The 20,000-nt window shown below is 49.9% G+C and overlaps 2 protein-coding genes across 2 annotated transcripts in view; both read right to left on the bottom strand.

Annotated features, from left to right (window-relative positions):
• The window catches only part of LOC144692887 (nesprin-2-like), a 124,094-nt gene extending 107,056 nt beyond the window's left edge, over window positions 1–17,038 (bottom strand). Inside the window, 5 exon segments of the mRNA XM_078561983.1 lie at window positions 4,380–4,481; window positions 6,653–6,862; window positions 8,926–9,081; window positions 13,819–13,959; window positions 16,867–17,038. Of these exon segments, the coding sequence (XP_078418109.1) occupies window positions 4,380–4,481; window positions 6,653–6,862; window positions 8,926–9,081; window positions 13,819–13,959; window positions 16,867–17,007 (750 nt within the window). The 5' untranslated portion in view covers window positions 17,008–17,038.
• Window positions 17,039–18,496: 1,458 nt separating this feature from the next.
• The window catches only part of LOC144693526 (uncharacterized), a 67,522-nt gene continuing 66,018 nt past the window's right edge, over window positions 18,497–20,000 (bottom strand). Inside the window, exon 22 of the mRNA XM_078563369.1 lies at window positions 18,497–18,607. Coding sequence (XP_078419495.1) covers window positions 18,497–18,607 — 111 coding nt within the window. The remainder of the gene's footprint in view (window positions 18,608–20,000) is intronic.

Below are 20,000 nucleotides of genomic sequence, written 5' to 3'. Positions count from 1 at the left end.
AATACTCAATACAGCCGAGACTCAATAATACTCAATAACACTCAATACAGCCGAGACTCAATAATACTCAATAATACTCAATACAGCCGAGACTCAATAATACTCAATAATACTCAATACAGCCGAGACTCAATAATACTCAATAATACTCAATACAGCCGAGACTCAATAATACTCAGTAATACAGCAAATACTACACCCCTCACTGTGACACTCTGATATACCCCACACCCCTCACTGTAACACTCTGATATACCCCACACCCCTCACTGTAACACTCTGATATACCCCACACCCCTCACTGTAACACTCTGATATACCCCACACCCCTCACTCTAACACTCTGATATACCCCACACCCCCTCACTGTAACACTCTGATATACCCCACACCCCTCACTGTAACACTCTGATATACCCCACACCCCTCACTGTAACACTCTGATATACCCCACACCCCTCACTGTAACACTCTGATATACCCCACACCCATTACTATAACACTCTGATATACCACACACACCCCTCACTGTAACACTCTGATATATCTGAGGAAACAGTGACCATAACATGGTAGAATTTAGAATTCAGTTTGAGAGTGAGAAACATGGGTCAGAAACAACTGTGCTAAACTTAAATAAATATAATTGCAATGGAATGAGGGCAGAGTTGCCTGGGGTGGACTGGGAAAGGAGTTTAGCAGAAAGGACGGTTGATGAACAATGGCAGACGTTTAAGAAAATAGTTCATGACTCACAACAGAGATATATCCCAATGAGGAAGGAGGATTCTAGGAAAGGGACAAACCAACCATGGTTAATCAAGGAAGTTAAGGATTGTATCATATTGAAAGAAAAACATACAATGTGGCAAAGATTAGTGGTAAGCCAGAGGATTGGGAAAGTTTTAAAAACCAACAAAAGATGACCAAAAAAGTAATAAAGAGGGAGAAAATAAACTTTCTGGGCAAACTAGCAAAAATTATAAAAACGGACAGTAAGAGCTTCTTTAAATATATAAAAGGGAAGAGAGAGGCCAGTGAACATAGGCCCCTTAGAGAATGAGGCTGGGGAATAATAATGGGGAACCAGGAAATGGCTGAGGAGTTGGATAAATACTTTGCATCAGTCTTCACGGTAGAAGGCGCTAATAGCATTCCAAAAATACTAAATAATCAAGGGGCAAAAGTGGTGCGGTAGGGGGTGGGGTTGGTGGAGGAAATAAATACAATAACCATCACTAGAGAAAAAGTACCAGGGAAACTAATGGGGCTAAAGGCCGATAAGTCCCCTGGACCTGATGGGTTGCATCCTAGGATATTAAAGGAAGTAGCTACAGAGATAGTGGGTGCACTGGTAGTAATCTTCCAAGAATCCTTAGATTCTAGAAAAGTGCCAGAGGATTGGAGAACGGCCAATGTAACACCCTTATTCAAAAAGAGAGGGAGACAAAAAACAGGTAACTATAGGCCAGTTAGCTTAACGTCTGTCATTGGGAAAATGTTAGAGTCTTTTTTTTAATATATATTCATTCGCAGGATGTGGGCTTCGCTGGCTGGACCAGCATTTATTGCCCATCCCTAATTGCCCTTGAGAAGGTGGTGGTGAGCTGCCTTCTTGAACCGCTGCAGTCCATGTGGTGTAGGTACACCCACAGTGCTGTTAGGGAGGGAGTTCCAGGGTTTTGACCCAGCGACAGTGAAGGAACGGCGATATATTTCCATGTCAGGATAGTGAGTGACTTGGAGGGGAACTTCCAGGTGGTGGTGTTCCCATCTATCTGCTGCCCTTGTCCTTTTAAATGGTAGTGGTCATGGGTTTGGAAGGTGCTGCCGAAGGAGCCTTGGTGAATTTCTGCATTGCATCTTGTAGATGGTACACACACTGCTGCTACTGTGCATCAGTGGTAGAGGGAGTGAATGTTTGTTGATGTGGTGCCAATCAAGCAGGATGCTTTATCTTGGATGGTGTCAAGCTTCTTGAGCGTTGTGGGAGCTGCACTCATCCAGGCAAGTGGGGAGTATTACATCTCACTCCTGACTTGTGCCTTGTAAATGGTGGACAGGTCTGGGGAGTCAGGAGGTGAGTTACTCATTCCTAGGCTCTGACTTGTTCTTCTGGCCACAGTATTTATATGGCTATTCCAGTTCAGTTCCTGATCAATGGTAATCTCCAGGATATTGATAGTGGGGGATTCAGCGATGGTAATCCCATTGAATGTCAAGGGGTGATGGTGAGATTCTCTCTTGTTGGAGATGGTCATTGTCTGGCACTTGGGTGGCACAAATGTGACTTGCCACCTGTTAGCTCAAATCTGCGTATTGTCCAGGTCTTGCTGCATTTGGACATGGGCTGCTTCAGTATCTGAGGAGTTCTGAATGGTGCTGAACATTGTGCAATCATCAGCGAACATCCCCACTTCTGACCTTATGATGGAAGGAAAGTCATTGATGAAGCAGCTGGAGATGGTTGGGCTGAGGACACTACCCTGAGGAACTCCTGCAGTGATGTCCTGGAACCGAGATAACTGATCTCCAATAACCACAACCATCTTCCTTTGTGCTAGGTATGACTCCAACCAGTGGAGAGTTTTCCCCTGATTCCCATTGACTCCAGTTTTGCTAGGGCTCCTTGATGCCACACTCGGTCAAATGCGGCCTTGATGTCAAGGGCAGTCACTCTCACCTCACCTCGGGAGTTCAGCTCTTTTGTCCATGTTTGAACCAAGGCTGTAATGAGGTCAGGAGCTGAGTGGCCCTGGCGGAACCCAAACTGGGCATCAGTGAGCAGGTTATTGCGAAGCAAGTGCTGCTTGATAGCACTGTTGATGACCCCTTCCATTACTTTACTGATGATGGAGAGTAGACTGATGGGGTGGTAATTGGCTGGGTTGGATTTGTCCTGCTTTTTGTGTACAGGACATACCTGGGCAATTTTCCACATAGCCGGGTAGATGCCAGTGTTGTAGCTGTACTGGAACAGCTTGGCTAGGGGCACAGCAAGTTCTGGAGCTCAAGTCTTCAGTACTATTGCTGGAATATTGTCAGGGCCCATAGACTTTGCAGGATCCAGGGCCTTCAGCCATTTCTTGATATCACGTGGAGTGAATCGAATTGTCTGAGGACTGGAATCTGTGATGCTGGGGACTACCGGAGGAGGCCAAGATGAATCATCCACTCAGCACTTCTGACTGAAGGTTGTAGCAAATGTGCTGGGTTCACCCATCACTGAGGATGGGGATATTTGTGGAGCCTCCTCCTCCAGTGAGTTGTTTAATTGTCCACCACTATTCACAACTGGATGTGACAGGACTGCAGAGCTTAGACCTGATCTGTTGGTTGTGGGGTCGCTTAGCTCTGTCTATCACTTGCTGCTTATGTTGTTTGGCATGCAAGTAGTCCTGTGTTATAGCTTCACCAGGTTGACACCTCATTTTTAGGTATGTCTGGTGCTGCACCTGGCATGCCCTCCTGCACTCTTCATTGAACCAGGGTTGATCCCCAGGCTTGATGGTAATGGTAGAGTGGGGGATATGCCAGGCCATGAGTTTACAGATTGTGCTCGAGTACAATTCTGCTGCTGCTGATGGCCCACAGCACCTCATAGATGCCCAGTGTTGATTTGCTAGATCTGTTTGAAATCTATCCTATTTAGACAGGGGTAGTGTGCATAGAAAGAAAGACTTGCATTTCTGTAGCACCTTTCATGACCTCGGGATGTCCCAGAGCATTTTGCAGCCAATGAAATACTTGTGAATTTAGACACAGTTGTAAAGTAGGACACTTAGTAGCCAATTTGTGCACAGCCAGATCCCACAAACAACAATGTGACAATGACCAGATAGTGATATTGGCCAAGACAGTGGGGAGAACTCCCCTGCTCTTCTTTGAAATTGTGCCAGGGTATCTTATACGCCCAGCTGAGAGGGCAGGTGGGACCCCGGTTAATGCCTGGACCAGGAATGGCTGTCAGAGAAACAGTACAACAACCAGAGACCCTGATGGGTGGTGTGGTAGAGATGTCACCAAAGGGAGATGGTGTGGTCAATCGTGTCAAAGTCTGCAGGCAAGCCAAGAAGGACGAGGAGGGAAAGTTTACCTTTGTCACAGTCACATAGGATATCATTAGTGACATCAATGAAAGCTATTTTGGTCCTGTGGCAGGGGTAGAAACCTGATTGGAAGGATTCAAACATGGAGTCACGGAAAAGATGGGGTTTGGGAGGTGACAATGTGTTCAAGGACATATGTTCATATTCTCAGTCAAGGTCAGATGTGATTTTTGTCTGATTTATGCTTCTGTGACGTGTCTTGTGATGTCTCCCGATGTTAAAGTGGTTGTACAAAGGGAAGTTGTCGTTAAGTGCTGAAGGGTGTGTTACCTGAAGTTTCTCTCCTGGGCTTTGACTCACAGACCCCAGCAATCGTTTCTGAATATCAGTCCTCGTCTCCAACAATGTAGCCTCGAACTGCCTCAGCCTCGCCTGCAGAGTCAATACAAGACAAAACACCATGGCACGCCAGGGCTTAATGAAAATCATACTGGTTTATATTTCATCAAACCGTGAACAATCCCAATGCAAGCCCACTGACTGCCTGAGACAGTCAGATTTATATTATACAATCTACTGATGCTAATCCAGTTTCCTCTGTCACTCAGTAACCCCTCTCCCCCAGGGCCCTGTGCTACTGACTGTATCTCTACTGTCGTTAATCCAGCTCCCTCACACTGTCACTCAGTAACACCTCTCCCCCAGCCTCCTGTGCTACTGACTGTATCTCAAATGTCAATGCAGCATTTTTTTAATTCATTCACGGGATGTGGGCTTCGTTGGCTAGGCCAGCATTTATTGCCCATCCCTAGTTGCCCTTGAGAAGGTGGTGGTGAGCTGCCTTCTTGAACCGCTGCAGTCCATGTGGTGTAGGTACACCCACAGTGCTGTTAGGGAGGGAGTTCCAGGGTTTTGACCCAGCGACAGTGAAGGAACGGCGATATATTTCCAAGTCAGGATGGTGAGTGACTTGGAGCAGAACTTCCAGGTGGTGGTGTTCCCATGTATCTGCTGCCCTTGTCCTTCTAGGTAGTAGTGGTCGTGAGTTTGGAAGGTGCTGTCGAAGGAACCTTGGTGAATTCCTGCAGTGAATCTTGTAGATGGTAAACACACTGCTGCTACTGTACGTCGGTGGTGGAGGGAGTGAATGTTTGTGGATGTGGTGCCAATCAAGCGGGCTGCTTTGTCCTGGATGGTGTCAAGCTTCATGAGTGTTGTGGGAGCTGCATTCATCCAGGCAAGTGGGGTATTCAATCACAGTCCTGACTTGTGCCTTGTAGATGGTGGACAGGCTTTGGGGAGTCAGGAGGTCACTTACTCTCTGTAGAATTCCCAGCGTCTGACCTGCTCTTGTAGTCACAGTATTTATATGGCTGGTCCAGTTCAGTTTCTGGTCAATGGTGACCCCCAGGATGTTGATAGTGGGGGATTCAGCAACGGTAATGCCATTGAATGTCAAGGGGCGATGGTTAGATTCTCTCTTGTTGGAGATGGTCATTACCTGGCACTTGTGTGGCACAAATGTTACTTGCCACTTGTTAGCCAAAGCCTGGATATTGTCCAGGTCTTGCTGCATTTGGACATGGACTGCTTCAGTATCTGAGGAATCGCGAACGGTGCTGAACATTGTGCAATCATCAGTGAACATCCCCACTTCTGACCTTATGATGGAAGGAAGGTCATTGATGAAGCAGCTGAAGGTGGTTGGGCCGAGGACACTACCCTGAGGAATTCCTGCAGTGATGTCCTGGAGCTGAGATGATTGACCTCCAACAACCACAACCATCTTCCTTTGTGCTAGGCATGACTCCAACCAGTGGAGAGTTTTTCCCCTGATTCCCATTGACTCGTTACGTTAGGGCTCCTTGATGCCACACTCGGTCAAATGCGGCCTTGATGTCAAGGGCAGTCACTCTTACCTCACCTCGGGAGTTCAGCTCTTTTGTCCATGTTTGAACCAAGGCTTTAATGAGGTCAGGAGCTGAGTGGCCCTGGCGGAACCCAAACTGGGCATCAGTGAGCAGGTTATTGCTAAGCAAGTGCTGCTTGATAGCACTGTTGATGACCCCTTCCATTACTTTACTGATGATTGAGAGTAGACTGATGGAGTGGTAATTGGCCGGGTTGGATTTGTGCTGCTTTTTGTGTACAGGACATACCTGGACAATTTGCCACATAGCAGGGTAGATGCCAGTGTTGTAGCTGTACTGGAACAGCTTGGCTAGGGGCACGGCAAGTTCTGGAACACAGGTGTTCAGTACTATTGCTGGAATATTGTCAGGGCCCATAGCCTTTGCAGTATCCTGTGCCTTCAGCTGTTTCTTGATATCATGTGCAGTGAATCGAATTGGCTAAAGACTGGCATCTGTGACAATGGGGCCCTCCAGAGGACCCCTCACACTATCACTCAGTTATCCCTAATGATAGTCTCCTGCTATTGTTATTTAAATGAAATGATTGTTGAACCAATAAAAATATTAAGAAGCACAGGTCTCTTTAAAGGGGATGCTTAAGTGATCAGGCCCACAAGGCAATACTGCACCAAGTTTTAAAATAGAGTCACAGGAGGAGTGGATGAGCGTGTGCATCTACCTGTACCTTACCTGGTACTGGGTGATGTGATTCACTCCATCCCTCAGCGAGTGGCTCACCATGGAATGGGCAGATTGCACCAGCTTCAGCCTCTTCTGTAAACTGACCAAATATTCCAGTGCCTGTGGACAGATCCGGTCCCCAGGTACATCCCCCTGGCCCAGCAGGTACCTCTGCTCACCCAGCTCCTGGTCAACTCTCTCCAGGGTCTCAGCCAGCAACTGGAACACACAACAATCAAACACTTCAGGTTCCTAAGTTTCAGGACCCATACCAACCATCACTCAAGCAAACAGGATGTCCAGGTGCGATCCCCTATCCTTGAGCCCAGACCGTTTCACTGTCAACCTTCGCTATCTGGGTAGTACCTTAGCCTCCAAGACTAGAGTCAAGAGTTCAGGTCCCACTGCAGATACGTTAGCTCAGAACCTGAGCTGACATTTCCAGTGTAACACTGAGTGAGAGCTGCACTGTCAGAGGGTCAGTACTGAGTGAGAGCTGCACTGTCGGAGGGTCAGTACTGAGGGAGTGCTGCACTGTCAGAGGGTCAGTACTGAGTGAGAGCTGCACTGTCAGAGGGTCAGTACTGAGTGAGAGCTGCACTGTCGAAGGGTCAGTACTGAGTGAGAGCAGCACTGTCGGAGGGTCAGTACTGAGTGAGAGCTGCACTGTCGGAGGGTCAGTACTGAGTGAGAGCTGCACAGTCGGAGGGTCAGTACTGAGGGAGAGCTGCACTGTCGGAGGGTCAGTACTGAGGGAGTGCTGCACTGTCGGAGGGTCAGTACTGAGTGAGTGCTGCACTGTCAGAGGGTCAGTACTGAGGGAGCGCCGCACTGTCAGAGGGTCAGTACTGAGTGAGTGCTGCCCAGTTGGAGGGTCAGTACTGAGGGAGTGCTGCACTGTCGGAGGGTCAGTACTGAGGGAGCGCCGCACTGTCAGAGGGTCAGTACTGAGTGAGTGCTGCACAGTTGGAGGGTCAGTACTGAGGGAGTGCTGCACTGTCGGAGGGTCAGTACTGAGGGAGCGCCGCACTGTCGGAGGGTCAGTACTGAGGGAGCACCGCACTGTGGGAGGGTCAGTGCTGAGGGAGCACCGCACTGTGGGAGGGTCAGTACTGAGGGAGTGCTGCATCGTCAAAAAACATCTGAAACTGCTTTACTGCCAATTAAGAGCTTTCTGAATTGCAGTCACTGCTGTGATGTGGGAAACAGAGTCTAAAATTTGCACAAAGATGAAGCCACAGTTTAAAAGACAACATCTCCAAAAGTGCTGCCCTGAGCCAAGGTTAACGGACTCCCGGGTATCTGTTATTCTATATATAAACCCCCAAACCCCTCGATTAGATTCCAGTCTGTAACTCACTCCCGAGTATCTGTTATTCTATATATAAACCCCCAAACCCCTCGATTAGATTCCAGTCTGTAACTCACTCCCGGGTATCTGTTATTCTATATATAAACCCCCAAACCCCTCGATTAGATTCCAGTCTGTAACTCACTCCCGAGTATCTGTTATTCTATATATAAACCCCCAAACCCCTCGATTAGATTCCAGTCTGTAACTCACTCCCGGGTATCTGTTATTCTATATATAAACCCCCAAACCCCTCGATTAGATTCCAGTCTGTAACTCACTCCCGAGTATCTGTTATTCTGTATATAAACCCCCAAACCCCTCGATTAGATTCCAGTCTGTAACTCACTCCCGCGTATCTGTTATTCTGTATATAAACCCCCAAACCCCTCGATTAGATTCCAGTCTGTAACTCACTCCCGGGTATCTGTTATTCTATGTATAAACCCCCAAACCCCTCGATTAGATTCCAGTCTGTAACTCACTCTCGGGTATCTGTTATTCTATATATAAACCCCCAAACCCCTCGATTAGATTCCAGTCTGTAACTCACTCCCGGGTATCTGTTATTCTATATATAAACCCCCAAACCCCTCGATTAGATTCCAGTCTGTAACTCACTCTCGGGTATCTGTTATTCTATATATAAACCCCCAAACCCCTCGATTAGATTCCAGTCTGTAACTCACTCCCGGGTATCTGTTATTCTATACATAAACCCCCAAACCCCTCGATTAGATTCCAGTCTGTAACTCACTCCCGGGTATCTGTTATTCTATATATAAACCCCCGAGCCCCTCGATTAGATTCCAGTCTGTAACTCACTCCCAGGAAACTGTTTATCTAGAATAAACTCGAATAGATTCCAGTCTTTTGATTCTTTCCAGTATTTGCAATATAACTGTGATACTCCCAAGCTCCGGATTATTACCTGGTGATACTGTTGCTGCTTTTCTGCCTCCGCGATGGATATTGAGCTATAGGAGGACATTCCCCTCTCCACAGCATCCGACCAGCGGCTGATCCCGAGGATGGAATCCTGCAAGCTCTTCTCCAATTTTAACCGTTCATCCTGATTAATGTCCCCCTGAGAAGTGTAACAGGAATACAAGGACCAGTTCAAAATGCTCATATCACTCCAAGTGCACAGCTTCCATGATACAGATCTCCATGGTTACAACTGTGTTAAAAACAGAGTAAAAATCCCTGAACACCGTCCCCATCAAACACTCCCAGGGCAGGTACAGCATGGGGTTAGATACAGAGTAAAGCTCCCTCTACACTGTCCCCATCAAACACTCCCAGGACAGGTACAGCACGGGGTTAGATATAGAGTAAAGCTCCCTCTACACTGTCCCCATCAAACACTCCCAGGACAGGTACAGTACGGGGTTAGATACAGAGTAAAGCTCCCTCTACACTGTCCCCATCAAACACTCCCAGGACAGGTACAGCACGGGGTTAGATACAGAGTAAAGCTCCCTCTACACGGTCCCCATCAAACACTCCCAGGACAGGTACAGCACAGAGTTAGATACAGAGTAAAGCTCCCTCTACACTGTCCCCATCAAACACTCCCAGGACAGGTACAGCACAGGGTTAGATACAGCGTAAAGATCCCTCTACACTGTCCCCATCAAACACTCCCAGGACAGGTACAGCACGGGGTTAGATACAGAGTAAAGCTCCCTCTACACTGTCCCCATCAAACACTCCCAGGACACATACAACACGGGGTTAGATACAGAGTAAAGCTCTCTCTACACTGTCCCCATCAAACACTCCCAGGACAGGGACAGCATGGGGTTAGATACAGAGTAAAGCTCCCTCTACACTGTCCCCATCAAACACCCCCAGGACAGGTACAGCACGGGGTTAGATACAGAGTAAAGCTCCCTCTACACTGTCCCCATCAAACACTCCCAGGACAGGTACAGCACGGGGTTAGATACAGAGTAAAGCTCCATCTACACTGTCCCCATCAAACACTCCCAGGACAGGTACAGCATGGGGTTAGAAACAGAGTAAAGCTCCCTCTACACTGTCCCCATCAAACACTCCCAGGACAGGGACAGCACGGGGTTAGATACAGAGTAAAGCTCCCTCTACACTGTCCCCATCAAACATTCCCAGGACAGGTCTCCGTATTATAGCAAGGATGTGATCACAATGGAGAAGGTACAGAGAAGATTTATGAGGATGTTCCCAGGAATGACAAATTCTAGATAAGATGGAAGATTGAGCTCTCCCCAGCTGCCTCTCCCCGTGTACTGATCTCAGCCCCATCTCTCCCCGTGTACTGATCTCAGGCCCCACCTCTCCCCGTGTACTGATCTCAGGCCCCACCTCTCCCTGTGTACTGATCTCAGGCACCATCTCTCCCCGTGTACTGATCTCAGGCCCCCACCTTCCCCTGTACTGATCTCAGGCCCCACCTCTCCCCGTGTACTGGTCTCAGGCCCCATCTCTCCCCCTGTACTGATCTCAGGCCCCATCTCTCCCCCTGTACTGATCTCAGGCCCCATCTCTCCCCGTGTACTGATCTCAGGCCCCATCTCTCCCCCTGTACTGATCTCAGGCCCCATCTCTCCCCGTGTACTGGTCTCAGGCCCCATCTCTCCCTGTGTACTGATCTCAGGCCCCATCTCTCCCCCTGTACTGATCTCAGGCCCCATCTCTCCCCGTGTACTGGTCTCAGGCCCCATCTCTCCCTGTGTACTGATCTCAGGCCCCATCTCTCCCCGTGTACTGGTCTCAGGCCCCATCTCTCCCCCTGTACTGATCTCAGGCCCCATCTCTCCCCGTGTACTGATCTCAGGCCCCACCTCTCCCCGTGTACTGGTCTCAGGCCCCATCTCTCCCTGTGTACTGATCTCAGGCCCCATCTCTCCCCGTGTACTGATCTCTGTCCCCATCTCTCCCCGTGTACTGATTTCAGGCCCCATCTCTCCCCCTGTACTGATCTCAGGCCCCATCTCTCCCCGTGTACTGATCTCAGGCCCCACCTCTCCCCGTGTACTGATCTCAGGCCCCATCTCTCCCCCTGTACTGATCTCAGGCCCCATCTCTCCCCGTGTACTGATCTCAGGCCCCACCTCTCCCCGTGTACTGGTCTCAGGCCCCATCTCTCCCCCTGTACTGATCTCAGGCCCCATCTCTCCCCCTGTACTGATCTCAGGCCCCATCTCTCCCCGTGTACTGATCTCAGGCCCCATCTCTCCCCGTGTACTGATCGAAGACCCCATCTCTCCCCGTGTACTGATCTCTGTTCCCATCTCTCCCCCTGTACTGATCTCAGGCCCCATCTCTCCCCGTGTACTGATCTCTGTTCCCACCTCTCCCCCTGTACTGATCTCAGGCCCCATCTCTCCCCGTGTACTGATCTCAGGCCCCATCTCTCCCCGTGTACTGATCTCAGGCCACATCTCTCCCCGTGTACTGATCTCAGGCCCCATCTCTCCCCCTGTACTGATCTCAGGCCCCATCTCTCCCCGTGTACTGATCTCTGTTCCCACCTCTCCCCCTGTACTGATCTCAGGCCCCATCTCTCCCCCTGTACTGATCTCAGGCCCCATCTCTCCCTGTGTACTGATCTCAGGCCCCATCTCTCCCCGTGTACTGATCTCAGGCCCCACCTCTCCCCGTGTACTGGTCTCAGGCCCCATCTCTCCCTGTGTACTGATCTCAGGCCCCATCTCTCCCCGTGTACTGATCTCAGGCCCCATCTCTCCCCGTGTCCTGATCTCAGACCCCATCTCTCCCCGTGTACTGATCTCTGTTCCCATCTCCCCCCGCGTACTGATCTCAGGCCCCATCTCTCCCCGCGTACTGATCTCAGGCCCCATCTCTCCCCGTGTACTGATCTCTGTTCCCACCTCTCCCCCCGTGTACTGATCTCAGGCTCCATCTCTCCCCGTGTACTGATCTCAGGCCCCATCTCTCCCCGTGTACTGATCTCAGACCCCATCTCTCCCCCTGTACTGATCTCAGGCCCCATCTCTCCCCCTGTACTGATCTCAGACCCCATCTCTCCCCGTGTACTGATCTCAGACCCCATCTCTCCCCGTGTACTGATCTCAGGCCCCATCTCTCCCCGTGTACTGATCACTGTTCCCATCTCTCCCCGTGTACTGATCTCTGTTCCCATCTCCCCCCGTGTACTGATCTCAGACCCCATCTCCCCCCGTGTACTGATCACTGTTCCCATCTCTCCCCGTGTACTGATCTCTGTTCCCATCTCCCCCCGTGTACTGATCTCAGACCCCATCTCCCCCCGTGTACTGATCACTGTTCCCATCTCTCCCCGTGTACTGATCTCTGTTCCCATCTCTCCCCGTGTACTGATCACTGTTCCCATCTCTCCCCATGTACTGATCTCTGTTCCCATCTCCCCCCGTGTACTGATCTCTGTTCCCATCTCTCCCCGTGTACTGATCACTGTTCCCATCTCTCCCCATGTACTGATCTCTGTTCCCATCTCCCCCCGTGTACTGATCTCTGTTCCCATCTCTCCCCGTGTACTGATCTCTGTTCCCATCTCTCCCCGTGTACTGATCACTGTTCCCATCTCCCCCCGTGTACTGATCTCAGACCCCATCTCTCCTCGTGTACTGATCTCTGTTCCCACCTCTCCCCCTGTACTGATCTCAGGCTCCATCTCTCCCCATGTACTGATCTCTGTTCCCATCTCTCCCCATGTACTGATCTCAGACCCCATCTCTCCCCGTGTACTGATCTCAGACCCCATCTCTCCCCGTGTACTGATCACTGTTCCCATCTCTCCCCGTGTACTGATCTCTGTTCCCATCTCCCCCCGTGTACTGATCTCAGACCCCATCTCCCCCCGTGTACTGATCTCAGACCCCATCTCTCCCCGTGTACTGATCTCAGGCCCCATCTCTCCCCCTGTACTGATCTCAGGCCTCATCTCCCCCCGTGTACTGATCTCAGGCCCCATCTCTCCCCGTGTACTGATCTCAGACCCCATCTCTCCCCGTGTACTGATCTCAGACCCCATCTCCCCCCGTGTACTGATCGCAGGCCCCATCTCTCCCCCTGTACTGATCTCAGGCCCCATCTCTCCCCCTGTACTGATCTCAGGCCCCATCTCTCCCCCTGTACTGATCTCAGGCCCCATCTCTCCCCCTGTACTGATCTCAGGCCCCATCTCTCCCCGTGTACTGATCTCAGGCCCCATCTCTCCCCCTGTACTGATCTCAGGCCCCATCTCTCCCCGTGTACTGATCTCAGGCCCCATCTCTCCCCCTGTACTGATCTCAGGCCCCATCTCTCCCCATGTACTGATCTCAGGCCCCATCTCTCCCCGTGTACTGATCTCAGGCCCCATCTCTCCCCCTGTACTGATCTCAGGCCCCATCTCTCCCCCTGTACTGATCTCAGGCCCCATCTCTCCCCATGTACTGATCTCAGGCCCCACCTCTCCCCGTGTACTGATCTCAGGCCCCATCTCTTCCCGTGTACTGATCTCAGCCCCATCTCTCCCCGTGTACTGATCTCTGTTCCCACCTCTCCCCGTGTACTGATCTCAGGCCCCATCTCTCCCCGTGTACTGATCTCAGCCCCACCTCTCCCCGTGTACTGATCTCAGGCCCCATCTCTCCCCGTGTACTGATCTCAGGCCCCATCTCCCCCCCTGTACTGATCTCAGCCCCACCTCTCCCCATGTACTGATCTCTGTTCCCATCTCTCCCCCTGTACTGATCTCAGGCCCCATCTCTCCCCGTGTACTGATCTCAGGCCCCATCTCTCCCCGCGTACTGATCTCTGTTCCCATCTCTCCCCGTGTACTGATCTCTGGCCCCACCTCTCCCCGTACAGCGATGGTGGCTGTCTCTTGGACCAGCTCTCTGAGTTGGGTCACCCATAATTTCAGCTCCTCTTCTGCCGCTGGTGATGTTGATGAAATTTCATGGTCATGGCACAGAGACCCGGCTGCAACCGACACCTGGAAAAACATCACAAACACTTCAAAGAACAGAAAGATTTGCATTTCTATAATAATAACCTCAGGATATCTCAAAGTGCATCACAGAAAATGAAGTATTTTTGAAGTATAGTCCCTGATGCAATATGGAAAAGCAGCAGCCAATCAGCTCCCACAAACAACAAAGTGATAATGTTTGATGATGTGGATTGAGTGATAAATATTGGTGAGATATCCCTTGCCCTTGTACAAAATTGAGAAATAGGACCTAAACGTGACAGGGCGGGTCAGGGGTCTTGGTATAATGTCTCAGCCCTCAGCACTTCACTGGGAGTGTCAGTCTGGATTATGTGTGTAAATTTCTGGAGTGGAACCTGAACACGGAAACTCCCGAGTCCCGGAGACTCCCTGTAAATATCTATAAACTCACAGAGAGCACTTTTTCTGACACCTACAGAGCTGCAGGAGCCCCTGTAGTGAATCATCTATCCCAGAAACTCTTGGGAAGTCTGCATTGAGTTACTGAAAGATCAGCAGCGTAGAAAACATTTTGCTAACGTTCAGCAAATAAAGGTTAGCAAGCTGAGAAGCCAGCCAAGCTGCCGGAGCCTCAGCGATCCAGGTACCCAGTGTGAGATTGCAGGCTGTAACATTGCAGAGTGTGACGCTCTCTCTCACCACCCCAGTGTCATTCATGAACGCAGAGCTCCCTCTCTTGCACAGCTGCAGTAAAAGCATTTTAAAAATCGCTCCAGCCTATTCGGAGGTCTCCTCACAGTTACAGCCGGACTGTCCGAGTATGAGGGATATTGACAGGGGGAACAGGAAGAAACTGCTCGGACCAGCAGGAAGGTCAGTCAGCTGGTGACGCAGATTTAAGATATTTCGCAAAGAGCCAGAGGGGAGGTGACAGCCACGCTGTTGAAACCTTGTGTCTTGCGCTCACCAGGACAAACACAAGAATTTAAATGAATCAGCCGAGCTCATAATGTGGCTCACTTACACGTGCTAGAGGCAACATTCACACAATCACACACAGGGACCCGTTCTCTGCAAACAAAAGGAACATGTTCAAGCCTTGCACCTTTTTTGAATTACCCGGGAGCTTGGGGAGCCTATAGTCCCCTGTTACTCTCTCCATGGCAACGCCTTGGCCAATCAGAGCCGACTTGCCAACCAATCAGCACCTTTTTCTGCTGCGGAATAAAGTTGCTGTGATTGTTTGAAATTTGGCATTCTTGTGTTTGTCCTGACGAAGGCAAGATGAAAAGCTTCAGCAACATGTCTCTCTTTAGCCATATTCAACGCGATGAGAAAACATTTCTTATGCAGTGAGTTGTGATCTGGAATGCCTGAAAGGGCAGCGAAAGCGGATTCAGAAGTAACTTTCAAAAGAGAACGGGATCAATATTTGAAGGGGGAAAGACTGCGGAGTTATGGGGAACGCGCAGGGGAGCACAGGACTAATTAAAAGACCCCACTGAACGGCTAGCACAAGCAGCGCGGTTTCGAATGGCCTCCCTATGCAGATTCTCCGATTGCCCTTTACTGTAAGGTGTGCCATTGCAACCCCTGCATCAGCGCTGACATCTACTCCTTAGCCAAGCTCTTCAATTTGGTAAATAACAGAAATAATTTTAAAATGGCGTAAAATGTTAACTCTGTTTCACTCTCCAGGGATGCTGCCTGAGTTGCTGAGCATTTCTGTTTTTATTTCAGATTTCCAGCGTCCTCAGTATTTTGGCTTTTCAACTCCGTGCCAAATTAACAACAGCTTTGGGTGAGTGAGCACACATACATTGGCACGGTGCCTCGATAGCCCTGACTGAACTCAGACTGAAGCATGTGGAAATCGGCACATCATAGATCACACTTGGCAGACAGAGAAGTCTTCACTCACCGCAGACTGGGCTGTGTCTACAAACAGCGACAACTTGCATTTTCATAGCACCTTTAATGTCCTAAAATTTCCCAAGGCAGCAGAACCAGAATAAAATCCGCTACTACAGCGAGTGGTTGAGGGAAATTATGTAGGTGTATTTAAGGGGAAGCTAGATAAACACATGAGGGAGAAAGGAATAGAAGGGTCTGTTGATAGAGGGAGGTGAAGAGGGGTGGGAGGAGGCTCATGTGAAGCATAAACATCAGCATGGACCAGATGGGCTGAATGGTCTGTTTCTGTGCTGCAAATACCCTGCAATATATTGGCACTGAGCCACCAAAGGGGATATTAGTACAGGTGATGAAAAGCTGCATCAAAGAGGTAGGTTCTAAAAAGCATCTTAAAGGAAGAGAAAGTGGCGGAGAGGTTTAGGGAGGGAATTCCAGAGCTTAGGTCGAGGTGTCTGAAGGCACGGCCGCTAATGGCGGAGTGATTAAAATCAGGGATGTTCTAGAGGTCAGAATTAGAGGAGCGCAGAGATCTCGGAGCGATGTCGGGAAAAGCGAGATTACAGAGACAGCGAGGGGCGAAACCAGGGAGGGGTTTGAAAACAAGGATGTGAATTTTAAAATCAAGTTGTTTACAGCGCGTTGGCCAATGAAAGTCAAGGAGCAGCGTGGGTGACGGGTGAATGGGACTTGGCGCTAAAGGACACCGTATTTTGGAGCTGAAGTTTAAGGGGAGTAGAAGGTGGGAGTCCTGCCAGAGTTTGGAGATAACAAAGGCATGGATGAGGTTTTCAGCAGCAAACAAGCTGAGACAGTGTTGGAGACAAGTGATATTATGGTGGTAGAAGGTACACAGTGTTAGTGCCAGAAGGACATGGGGTCAGAGGGTCAGTTCAAGGTTGTGCCAAGGCTGTGAACGGTTTGGTTTAGCCATCATGGGAGGTATGACTGTGCCGTCCAGTCCCATTACAACACAAGCCCTTCCGCATGGTAACGTTATCTGTTTAGTTTTCTTTCAAGATGATGTGAAGCACTGACCTGCGACCCCAAGCCTTGCCGAAGAGAATCTTCTAGAAGCCTCAGGCGGCCCTCCATTTCTCGCTGGAGGTGCTGCCAGATTGTGGCCACCTGATTGCTGTTGGTGGGCACCTCAGTCGGAACCTGTGGTTCTGCTGCCATCGCATCTCTGAGCGGGAGGGTGTCTCTTGAGTCGCTGCATCACAGACAGGTACAGTTACATAGAAGCAATTCCTCCCTCTGTGCCCCAACCCACTCCCGAAGACACCCTCCCTTCTCTTGGAGGTCATTCTTCCCATCTCCTCCACTACCTCAGCCTCTTTTAAAGATGTGCTCCAGGCAGTGACACAGTAGTTTGCTGAACAATGGGGAACATCAACCCCTCCAATTCTTGTCCCTGGATTAGTGAGCCAGAACTACATTGATTTTACAGCTCAGAAACAGGCCATTCAGCCCCAACCGCTCCGTGCTGGTGTTTCTGATCCACATGAGCCTCCTCCCACCCCCTCTTCACCTCACCCTATCAACGTATCCTCACAATCCTTTCTCCCTCATGTGATTATCCGGCTTCCCCCGAAATGTATCTGTACTATTCACCTCAGCCACTCCCTGTGGGAGCGAGTTCCACAGTCTCACCACTCTCTGGGTAAAGAAGTTTCTCCTCAATTCCCCACTGGGTTTTTTTTACTAACTAAACCATATTTACGGCACCCTGGTGTTGGTCACCCCCACAAGTGAAAACAGCTTCGATCAAATTCTTTTGTAATTTTAAAGAGTTCTATTAGGTCACCCCTTGGTCTTCCTTTTTCTAGAGAATAGAGACCCACACTACTCAAGGGGGAGACAGTTCAGCACCTTGGTTGAGGGCACTGAGGGCAATGGCGCCTCCCTGAGCTGAGGGCTGTTCTGAGTGAATATCAGGTGCACTCCCTGTAGGATCAGGGAATCCACTCAGTGACTGATGACGTTTTGCAGGAAGTGTCTCCAGTAAAGAATGCACAGACAGAAAGGGAATGGGTGACCGCCAGACAGAGTAAAAGCACTAAGTAGGTAGTGCAGGAGTCCCCTGGGTCTATCTCCCTCTCTAACAGATTTTCTGTTTTGGATGCTGCTGGGGGAGATGGTTTCTCAGGGCAATGCAGCAAGAGCCAAGTCCGTGGCACAAGGATTGGCTCAGCTGCACGGGGTGGAGTGTGGGGGGTGCGGAAAGAGTGGGAGAGCAATAGTGATAGGGGATTATAAGGTAAGGGGCACAGATAGATGTTTCTGCAGCTGCAGACATGACACCAGGATGGTATCTTGCCTCCCTGGTGCCAGGGTCAAGGATGTCACTGAGCAGCTGCAGGACATTCTGAAGGGGGAGGGTGAACAGCCAGAGGTCGTGGTCCACATCGGTACCAACGACATAAGTAAAAAGAGGGATGAGGTCCTGAAAGTAGAATATAGGGAGCTAGAAAATAAATTAAAAAGCAGGACCACAAAGGTAGAAATCTCAGGTTTACTCCCAGGGCCGCGTACTAGCGAGATCAGGAATAGGAGAATAGACCAGATGAATGCGTGGCTGGAGACATGGTGTAGGAGGGAGAAATTTAGATTCCTGAGGCATTGGGACTGATTCTGGGGAAGATGGGACCTGTATAAGCTGGACAGGTTACTCCCCAGCAGGACCGGCACCAATATCCTGGCGGGGGTATTTGCTGGTACTGTGTGGGGAAGGGTTTAAACCGAGCAGCAGGGTGATGGTAACCTGAGTGGGGAGACGCTAGAGAGGGAAACACAAGTAGGAATGAAAGATAAAAAAGTAGAAAGCAAAAGTGGAAGGCAGAGAAAACAAGAGCTAGCAGCAAATTGGGCCATAGTGCAAAAAAATATGTTGAGTATTGCTGAAAAAAGACATTTTGTTGAAGGTCTTTGTCTTGCACTCATCAGGACAATCGCAGGAATACTAATGTCAGGGGAAGCAACAGCTTTATACTGTATGAGAAGAGAGTGCTGATTGGTTGGCAAGTGGACTCTGATTGGTAGAGGTATTGCTATGGAGAATCCACCAGTTAATGGTGACTGACAGTTAACTGCCAAGCATTTTTTTGAAATTTAAACCGGGTAGCTCGACTCTGATTGGTCAGGGCACTGCCCTGAGGAATGAACCAGCGAATGGCTGTCACTTACTTTGTTTAGCTGAAACAGGCACAATGTGTGTACATGTTCTTTCTGTCTGCACAGAACAGGGCCCTGTGAATTAATCTATGTAGCTTCCAGTACACGCAAATGTACCACATTGTGAGCCCTACTGACAATCTTAAACTGGTTGTCAGTGTAATTTTTAGCACATTGAGGATGATTTAGCAAATGTTAGATGTTGATCACATCTAATGTTGGACACTTTTTTGCAAGCACAGGCTGGTTGGGTACGGTCTGGACCCTGCTCATTGCGAAGAGCGTCTGGGACAGGCTGTTTGATACGATCCCCCAGTCTTTGGGATGTACGGCCGACATAGCTACCATCACACTGGCACTGAAATTCATACACTACATTACTCATTGTGTGATAGGCAGAAAGTCTTTTTGACTTTATGGTTTGATGGCAAAAATATGTGTAAAAATGTTAAAAAGATTAGTCTAAAGGCACTGTATCAGCACAGAGCGTACACAATAAGGTAGACAAACTAACAGCGCAAATAGATATAAACGGTTTTGATATGATTGTGATTACGGAGACATGGCTGCAGGGTGTCCAAGGCTGGGACCTGAATATCCAAGAGGACACGGTATTTAGGAAGGACAGGCGAAAAGGAAAAGGAGGTAGTGTGGCATTGTTAGTAAAACTGGGGCCCTCCTACCCCCACCAGTTCCTGCAACTCACTGGCGAGGACTACCCTGTTTCCCATCCCCACACACTGGGGCAGGGAGACAAAGGGGAGGAGATGCTCCAGTTCCACACAATTCAAGTCAACCCACATCTGGGACAACTGGGTTCCGACCTGGGCACAGCACCTCGGGAAGGGTATCCGGCCTTAGACAGGGGGAGGAGGGAGAGGGAGGGGAGGGGGAGGGGGGGGGGAGGAGGGAGGGGGGAGGGGGAGGGGAGGGAGGGGGGGAGGAGGGAGGGGGGAGGGGGGAGGGGGGAGAGGGGGGGAGGAGGGAGGGGGAGGGGG

Source organism: Cetorhinus maximus, chromosome 18 (assembly GCF_964194155.1).
Source record: "Cetorhinus maximus chromosome 18, sCetMax3.hap1.1, whole genome shotgun sequence".
NCBI classification, from domain to species: domain Eukaryota; kingdom Metazoa; phylum Chordata; class Chondrichthyes; order Lamniformes; family Cetorhinidae; genus Cetorhinus; species Cetorhinus maximus.
This window is presented reverse-complemented; position numbering and strand designations above follow the sequence as displayed.